Source organism: Sinocyclocheilus grahami, unplaced genomic scaffold, assembly GCF_001515645.1.
Source record: "Sinocyclocheilus grahami isolate Dianchi unplaced genomic scaffold, SAMN03320097.WGS_v1.1 scaffold212.1, whole genome shotgun sequence".
NCBI classification, from domain to species: domain Eukaryota; kingdom Metazoa; phylum Chordata; class Actinopteri; order Cypriniformes; family Cyprinidae; genus Sinocyclocheilus; species Sinocyclocheilus grahami.
The window spans coordinates 715,269-725,302 of NW_015505391.1; the positions used below are offsets into that span (position 1 = coordinate 715,269).

General features: G+C 39.8%; 1 protein-coding gene across 1 annotated transcript; it reads left to right on the forward strand.

Annotated features, from left to right (window-relative positions):
- Positions 1 to 8,648: 8,648 nt before the first annotated feature.
- pmchl (pro-melanin-concentrating hormone, like) lies at positions 8,649 to 9,193 on the forward strand. The gene has a single exon (XM_016286631.1). It carries the CDS (start codon positions 8,704 to 8,706, stop codon positions 9,076 to 9,078), a length of 375 nt encoding a protein of 124 aa, XP_016142117.1. The 5' UTR covers positions 8,649 to 8,703; the 3' UTR covers positions 9,079 to 9,193.
- Positions 9,194 to 10,034: the final 841 nt, after the last annotated feature.

The following is a 10,034-nucleotide window of genomic DNA, read 5'->3' on the forward strand; positions in this document are numbered from 1 at the left end:
GTAAAAGATTGAGTTTGCTCATTTCTATCCGTACTGGCTTTTAGCAAACTACCGCACACGGATCTCGGGAACTTAATAGAATTTTTGGCTGTTAATATGTGCTATTCATCACACGGAGAAGGGAGCTCTATTATTTACATAGCTGGAATAACACTTCAGCTCGGACGACAGTGCAGCCTGCTTCGTGTTGTTATAACAAAGTTCTGCTGCTGTGGGCCGAGTGGTGGCTCAGGTTATGTGGGAAGCACTGTCTCCTCTCCAAGTGAGGCTAAGCTGCCTTTCCTCTGGCCCCTGAGCCAGGGTCTTGTGTTTTGCTTGGCAGCTACTGGTATAGTCAGCTGGTGTGCACATTTCAGAGCAGAGTCTACGACCTCGGAGACTCTTTTCTCTGGTTGGGATGGTGAGGTGTGGCGGTAAGACTGTTTACGGGCCAATTCAATAGCACACAAACACCTTCAGCTGCGGTCTGTGAGTGCTCAGGGTGCCAGGCAAAGCAAAGAGTGAGAAGAACTGACAAAGGCCAACTAGTATTTGTCTAATTTGGTTAAATCCTAAAAACTGGCTGCACTGTAAAAAATGATTCTGAGTTTTAGTCAGGTGGACAAGTAAAATCATGTCCTGTCAACTTTAAGTGTCTCACTACACAATAGGATGAGTTATAACAACCTCAACTTGAAGGGAAATGGAAAACTTTAAATAACATGTTCATATAACAACAAGACTTGACTAAGTCAAGTGGTCTCAACAAATCATTTTTTACAGTGTGGGTTTTAGTTTAAGAAATATACTCCAAGCAAGCATTTTGCTTGTATTGTCGTATTACTGTGGTGGAGACAAACAAGTGGGTTTGGTGCCGCTAGTGACACAAACATTATAGACTTCACTATTAAAATCTACATTATAATTAATAACATAAGGTATCATCAGCTCTAAACAGATGAGCAGAGCCCTGCTCCAGTTGTGTTCAATGGACAAAGGGTTACAGTCCAGTTGGCTATAAACAGACGGAGCATGGTTAAAATTCTTCAACTGTTCCATCCTCAATTTATAGTTGTAGAAACAGCTCTGTTATGAGCATATGGCCTGCAGCTGTCCTTAAAAAAACCAAAAACCACCCCACAAACACCTGCCCAGGACACACACACATACACACGCACGCGCATGAGAACACACTCTTTTAAACATACTGAGAGCTGTTGTGACAACAGTAACCATAACATGCCTTGATACACAGGGGTCAGTACCTGTAAACTTAAACAACTAACAAATCTATTTGAGAAATGAACCATTCAAACTAGATTACTACATTTTCGGAAGAAAATGTGAATAGTGTTTGTCCCTGCAAAACACATCATGCAAAGGGCATTGCCAGGGTGTTGATATATGATTCTCAGGGCATTCTAAGAGGTTGCTAGGGTGTTCTGGGTGGTTGCTAGGTGGTTGCGTAAAAAAAAGCCCTCCCCCAATCTTGTTTCCTAGTTAAGGTAGGAAAACATTGTATCATAAATCTGTCATTGTATCATCAATTTTATTTTGGTGATAATTTTTTATTTATATTTGAAATTATTATTATAATTGCTTGTCATTTTATTTTAAAGTGATTTTCACATTAAAACATACACAAGTAAAAACTTAAAAGCATTATGAACTATGCAACTGTTTAATATGAACAATGCTGTGTTATATATTCTTGTTTGGTTATATGTACCCTTGTATGTACAATATGCTTGCATCCTAAATTATGTTCTATACACTGTGCCATTTAAGGGGAAAGGAAACATATAAAGTTGCAATGTTTATAGGAAGTATATGGTTGCTAGGGTGTCCTGGATGGTTGCTAGGTGATTACGTACAGGCACAAGTCAAAAAAGTCCACCCCCAATTATATTAATGTGCATACCATGTACTCTGCCATAGACTATATGAATTTTAGAACGATAGTATTATCTCAAATTGAGCACGGAGTTAGTTAGTTTTTTTCCATGTGAAGGATACCATGTTTTAATTGATGTTCAAATGATGTTTGTAAACACACTACTTGCACGACTCTCTACAAAATGACATAGAATACTGCAAAGGTATGCTAAATGTGACGCAGGTGAGTTTTTTCTCCTCCATAAGCCTCACAATTTGAGATATGCACTATGATCCAGAATGAGTTATGCACTAAGCTAAAACCCAAGAATAAATTAATAGGGTGACATGCCACTGTGAAGTAAGTCTATGAAGAGATTTCTAATATTTGCGTCCATATATTGTAAATACAGATATGCATTGAATACATTTCAATTGTCATTCATTTGTGGATTAATTTTCTGAAAATAGTTAAAGGGTTAGTTCACCCAAAAATGAAAATTAGTCCATGTTTTACTCACCCTCTAGGCATCTTAGGTGTATATGACTTTCTTCTTTCAGACGAATTCAGTCGGAGTTATATTAAAAATTGTCCTGGCTATTCCAAGCTCTATCATTGCAGTCAGCGGGTGTTGCAGTTGAACAGTCCACAAGTCGTCAAATAAAGTGTGTGCATCAATAATATAACGTGCCTCACACGGCTCCGGGGGGTGAATAAAGGCCTCCTGTAGCGAATCCATGTGTTTTTGTAAGAAAAATATCCATATTTCAAACGTAATAAACACTTTTCTCTCACTTCTGGTTTCTGTAATACGCGGAAGCCGTTCCGGCGGATGATGTATGTCATCGGCGTTTGCGTGATTAGTGACGAATGCGGAGAGAGAACAAAACAAAATGCCGGTCAGGAATTAGAAGTACAAACCGAGGATTTGGAAAGACAAATGTCGGAGTATTTCGATATAAACCAAGAGGAGACTGGTTTTCCTTTGCTAAAGTAAGGAAACTTTGCTTCCTTTGCTCCTGTAAACAAACTCGCGAGACTAGCATATCTCAGAGCGCGCGCTGCGCATACGTCCTGCGTCATCCGCCTGTATGACTGATAACGACTTGTGGACTGTTCAACTGCAACACCTGCTGACTGCAATGATAGAGCTTGGAATAGCCAGGACAATTTTTTATATAACTCCGACTGGATTCTTCTGAAAGAAGAAATTCATATACACCTAGGATGCTTCGAGGGTGAGTAAAACACAGGTTAATTTCATTTTTGGGTGAACTAACCCTTTAATATTCATCACTTGTACTATTGAGACACATTGTGACTAGCATCAGTGAATTAGAAATGATTTTCTGAAACAGAGAAGAATAATAGAGTGTTGAGGCCAGTGCAAACCTTATCTTCAGAGACAGTTTTCCATTTTCTTCAAGTAAATGAAAGCTAAATCATGGTGCCGTTGTTTTGTTTCTCTCTATATTGGTGCAAGTTATCTGTCATCATGATTCAGTTCCACATTCTCATTGTTGTTTTTTCTTAGGCTGATTATTTTTTCCATCAACAGTCAAGGAAAGACCCATCACATTTATCTGCTTCCTGCTTCCTTTTTCTTTCTCTTCCTATTTAGAGTTCATAGAGCGTGTAGTAAGATTTCTGTTTATTGTCAAGCCAAATCAAGTGTTAATGGATAGAGATGTTGTAGAGCAGATGACTGTGAGGGTTCTCTCTCAGGATTTTCCCCAAACAATCACCATGACTCAATCCCCATCAACATCTGCCACTATAGCTTTAATCAAACTTTCTATTGAGTTCTCGGAAATCCAATCAAGATCTGAAGTCATTTAAAATAATGGTTGTACAATTACGCCAGATTTATGCACAAACTATACACACAGAACTTCTTAAAAGAATGTGTCTAAATTAATGAGCAAAAGAAAGAATAAACATGCGTATAAGATTAAGTATAAAACTCTGAAAGTAGATGTTACACCCCCGAAAGACAGTTAAAAGAAAACATGTTTAAGTTTTTTAAATATCCTGAAAAACAAAATGTGAGTAATGGTTTTTCCTGTGCAAAACCTGGAGCTAAGGTGTTGTGGGTGGTTGCCAGGTAAACAGTTCTTTCCAAACCCATCTCTCCGATTGCAGCAGAGGAGAACATTTTGCTGCATTTTGATTGGATCTTGGTGGACTAACACAAACAAATATCCAAAACACCATCAGATAAGGATGCTAGGACAATGGCCAGACACCACTTAGAGGGCAAAATACTTCTGGTATCAAGCCCGAGAAGGACAGGACTTCTCATTTGTCCACATGCGGTTTCTGCCTTTCAGAATCAGAATCAGAAAGAGCTTTATTGCTAAGTGTGTTTACATACACAAGGAATTCATCTTGGTGACAGGAGCTTCCAGTGCTGAAGTACAGACATGGTGCAGACATACATATAATTTAAGATAAAAAATTAAATATAACACTAATAATAAAGAGATTAGACAATACATTTTAAAATAATAACTATATTGTCATAGAAATTATAGAGAAAAAAATACCAGTAGACAGAATTTTGAATGTGAAAATGTGTTACTTACAGATGAAAAGTTTTGAGAAGTTATGTACAGATGTACAGTCCTGAGATGTTCAGTTGGAATATGGCATGAGGGAAAAATCTGTTCCTATGCCTGGCTGTTCTTGTGCTCAGTGCCCTGTAGTGCTGGCCAGAGGGCAACAGTTCAAAGAGAAAGTTGGCTTGATGTGAGGGATTCAGGGTGATTTTCCTAGCTCTTTTCCTCACTCTAGAGGCATAAAGTTCTTGGTGGTTAGGCAGGGGGTACCAATAATCTTCTCAGCAATCCAGACTGTCAGTTGTAGTCTCCTGATGTCTGATTTGGTAGCTGAATACCAGACGTTTAAAAACGAACACAGGACAGACTCAATGACAACTGAGTAGAACTGGGTGAGCAGCTCCAGTGGCAGGTTGAACTTCCTCAGCTGGCACAGGAAATACAACCTCTGCCAGGCATTTTTCACAATGGAGTCAATGTGATTGTCCCACTTCAGGTCCTGAGAGATGGTGGTGCACTGCTGCCACAGTGCTGCTCATGATCGTGAGTGGGGGGAGTGCTGGGGGATTTCTCCTGAAGTCCACAATCATCTCCACTGTTTTGAGCGTGTTAAGCTCCAGGTTGTTAAGACTGCACCAGATAGCAGCTGCTCAACCTTCTCAAGCTTCTTATATGCAGACTCCACCATCCTAGATGAGGCCGATGACCCATCAAGAGACTAAGTCCTAAGGTTTTGGCCTGTGACCGCTATAACAATTCCTTAGGACCTCAGGATGTAGCAGCGCCGGATGAAACAAAGGGAGGCCACAGTGATCCATTCAAATCCATACTAACTATGCTTTGAAACCTTGAAATTGATGCAAACTACAACACATTCATTTCATACTTATTCAGAGAAATAAGATTTCTTAGTGGCAGTTATGTGTAGTGCAACATCTTACACAAATTTATCTGTTAACGGACAAATTAATGCATTCATGCCAGTTACATCATGTTTGGACTTTATGTGCCCAGAGTAAAGGTCTGCACGGGCTTTAAACTGAAGCCCGAACCCGGCCCGTACCCGGCCTGTAACCGAGATCATCTGATCCGACCCGATCCGACCCGACCTGATGGCACAGTTAAATTTACACAACGAATAGCCAATTTAAAAAATGCTGTATTTCACAATTGCATGCAACGATCAGTAAACAAATACATGTAAAGAAACAGAATCATTAAGGCTCGGCCAGTTCACAAAGCAAAAAAAAAAACACTTACCAGTAATGAAAGTTTATGAACATCAGGTGCAGCGGTCACATAAATTCTGCCGAGTTTTTGAATGGTTATACGACAAGACGATAATTCTTCCATCGTGCAAATTATGGTAATTTTCGTCAGTTAACTCCACCCCAAAATGAAATTTTGTCTTTGGAACACAATTTAAGATATTTTGGATGAAAACCGGAAGGCTTGTGACTGTCCGATTGACTGCCAAGTAAATTACACTGTCAAGGTCCAGAAAAGTATGAAAGCAGTAGTGATTCGGGTCCGGGTCAAGCTTTCAAAAAATAGATGGGTCCGGGTTGGTTCTGAGTAGTACATTTATGACATTTTTTGGTTCTGTGCAGATCCGGTTTAATAGATAGGTCCAAGTCAGTTCCAGGTAAAATATTTCCATGCCTCTTTGGGTTTGGGCACAAATTTTTGGACCCGTGAAAACTTCTAACAGAGACACCACATTCTGAGTCTCTGACCCACTATGGAGAGACATTAACAGATACAACCAAGTTCTGAGTCTCCGTCTAGTGAGACGATAGCAGACACACTACACCACAGTCTCTGGCTCGTCCAGTGAGACATTAACAGATACAACCAAGTTCTGAGTCTCCGTCTAGTGAGACGATAGCAGACACACTACACCACAGTCTCTGGCTCGTCCAGTGAGACATCAACAGATACAACCATGCTTTGAGTGTCTTAAGACTTCATCCCTAAGAGACAAAAGTGGATTTACCTGAGTCTCTGGGTCTGTGGCCAGAGAAACAGAAGACATACACTGCTTGTAACAAGGTTAAGCTCAGGCGAGCAAACCTTCACTTCAAGGTACTTTCATCTGTGTGTTCCAGATTAAGGACCTTCTGCACCTACTTCAGAGCCTCATCTGCCTATTCCCGATTTTAGGACTCTTTGGAACTCCAGGAGATCAGCATCCCGCAGCATCCCTTACTCCTGTTGGGAGTGTTCTGCCAAATAAAAGTCTCTGACTGGTTCCCTGAACTAAGAAAGGGGGGATATGGTCATCTGATATACCCATAACCACACTTTAAGTGACATGTGATCCAAAAATCACAATGCCACTGGTGATGCGAGCACCAACCACTACACAGAGTATAGCTATGTGGTTACTTGGGTCTTGATCGGTTTCTACAGTCTTACTACAGCTTGATTGAAAATGATGCACAACAAAAATATTCTGATCACAAGTAGTAACTAGTCAATTGCTAATGTCAATTGTTTGGTAACCAACATTCTTCGAAATATATTATTTTGTGCTCAACAGAAGAAAGAAACTCATATAGGTTTGGGACATCTTGAGGGTGTGTACATGGTTACAAAATTTTTTCTTTAAGGCCCGTTCACACCAAGGACGATAACGATAACAATAACAATAATGCGAAAGATATAGTTAAAAAAATTATTCTGAATATAAAACAATAACGACACAGGGGAACAATATCGTTTGGAATCACTTTCAGAACAATTTTTTTTCCTGCTGATGAATGATAAAAACATTGACAGCCAATCAGAATCCATTTAAAGAGCTTGAGCATTTAAAGCGCAGATGACATAACCTGCAGCACTTGCTTAAAATAAACAGATTGTTATCGTGCGTTGGTGTGAATATAGTTATCATTATAGTTTTCTTTATTGTTATCAGTCTTTATGTAAATGGGCCTTTAAGGTATCATGTACATATGTAGCAAAAACAGTAGTAGGCCCTGTCCCAAATGGCACACTTCATGTCCGTTAAGTCCACAAGACCGTAGGGTGTCCCATTCGTCATTTTATCTTTAAGAAGGGTGCTCGCAAGCGCCCCCTTTGTGGCAACTATGCACCCTCGATGCGCACTTCTGCAAGCAGACTTATACCCGACAGTCAAAGCAGCATTACGTCATGAAAGTGTGGACTCAGAGGAAGATCGCGAGGGTTTAGGGTGCGATTTGGGACAGGGCTGTAGTGTCCCAAATGACACTATACACTATGCGCTTAAACTATGCACTATACTACATACTATAGTTTAAGATAGTTATATTATCATCCAGCATCAGAGTCTGATAGCACCTCTCTTTCCATAATGTAATTAAAGCTGCACAAAGTGTTCAATATTCCATGTTTATTTAGTGCATCATCCAGGTGTTTAAAGTTAACTTTTTCTTGTTGGAATTTTCAGTGTGATCACACTAATTGTGCTGTATTTATACTACAACATTGCATACAAAAGTGCATAAGTATGCAAAGTGTGTTTTTAGAAGTTTTTTTTTTTCAAGACAATAATGTGTTTCATGCATTTTGACCAGTCAGGCCATAACAGAATCTTTGTAAATGACCCACAAAGAGCAAACCAGTCATTCAGTCATTCTCCTCACATCTGCACAATCAATCAACTCTACTGTGAATTTTTTCTCCGTTTATTTTGAGTGAGAAAGTTCATTTCATCATATTGCCATGTACAGAAACACCCAGTGGGAGAGGAAATGTGGTGGTGTAGAAGATTTTAATTAATCAAAATATAAATTATTCAAGTATAATCAATGTGAATATAGCCATTTATTTTTGGGCTACTAGGGCTAGAGCCTCTATTGATGACTTTGTCTTGTGATTCTAATGAGAAAATAGTTATTATTAACTTGGACTCTTCAACAGGTCTGTAATCCACTCATATTGTTTCAAAGTGTGAGGATTCTGGAATTACATCCCCTCTTAGGATGCCCACTCAGTGGAACCCTGCAGTCTCCATGCTGAACACAAGCCACGTTGCAGGAAATCTTAATCAACTTTCCACCAAACAAAATGCTTGAACTCTGTCAGTGGTCTCATCAGGTTCTCAGTGAGATTTTGTGTTTTTGTTAATAGCCACATACTCATGAGAAACCAAGACAAAGATGAATCTAAGGAGAACGTGGCACATTGCAGACAATGGCCGGTAGGCCTATAAAAATGGACCAAGTCGCCACCATCATCAGACCAGCTTGCAAGACAACACAGGAGACAGTAGCTGAACCACTGAAGAAACACTCGGGATCAAGAATGAAGCTTTCCATTGGTACTGTCCTCATCTCTGTTGCACTTTTGTCTGAGTGCTTCTTCAGAACCGCTGCCATCCCCATGACCAAAGCTGAAGACACGGAGCCAGATCTGCAAGGTTTGAGTGACAGCTTGGAGGAGAACGCTCTGAGATCCGCACCAGGCAACTCCAGGATCATCGTGGTGGCCGACTCCAATCTGCTGAGGACCCTAACATCTCTGAACAGAGGAGTCCCTCATCTCAGTCTCCCCGAGAGCCTTCTCAGCACGGAGCGCAGAGATGTCGGACCAGACCTGAGCCCAAGCATCGCCATCATCAGAAGGGACACCATGAGGTGCATGGTGGGAAGAGTGTATCGGCCATGCTGGGAGGTGTAGGTCTTCTGGGACGTCGAGAAGATTGCAATCAGATTCCCCTTCTTCTCTAATCCAGTGTTGATTCTCAGAGAGAATGTAAAGGTTTATGCTATTTATCTGAAATGTATCTTGCAATTAAATGCTGAAAAAATTATTCTACCAAGGTCTAATCTGTTCTCGTCTGTTCTAATTTAACATATTTTTCTTCAAACTTCTCTGTCATTTGTGTCGCTTTTGAATATGGGATCTGAGGGTGTCATGATCAATGTTCATACCATAAATTTTTGACTAGGCAAAAGTCATTAACCTTAGTAAGTTTTACTCTGACTTAAATGGCATATCATTTTATTTGATGAAAAAGTGCAAAATTAAACCAAACATTTTATATATCAATGTAGACATCAACTTTTAAAGTGGCCCTATTATGCTATTTGAAAGGTTCATAATTTGGTTTTGGGAGTCATCAACAACAGATTTACATGCATGTAAGGTCAAAAAACACTTTAATTTCCTTATAATATGCATTTAAATTTACCTTATTTCCAGTGTTGGGCAGTAATGCATTACTTAGTAACGCGTTACTGTAATTTGATTACTTTTTTAGTAACGGAGTAATTTAACGCGTTATAATTTTCAAAATAGTAATTAGAGTATAGTTACAAACCGAGGTCGCTATACGTTACTGCCGCGTTACATTGCTGACAGAATGCAGTGTTTTATCATCTAGAGACCTGCTCTCCCGCGAGACCCGACACAACAGAGTGCGGCGCGGGACAAGATGGGCGAGTGCGGGTGTGAGCGGGTAGACACTCGTGTGTGTGCGGGATGCGGGAGAATACAATGATTCCCAGGACTCCCGCAAAATAGAAATATCTAAACATAAAATATCTGAAACAAAATGCACACAAAATATCTATTGCACAAAAGCAACATGAAATAATATAAAATATAAAAGATTAACAGGTGCAAGCCTATGC

Coding starts and splice junctions, on each gene's coding strand:
- pmchl (XM_016286631.1), top strand. CDS start 8,704: ATGAAGCTTTCCATTGGTACTGTCCTCATCTCTGTTGCACTTTTGTCT.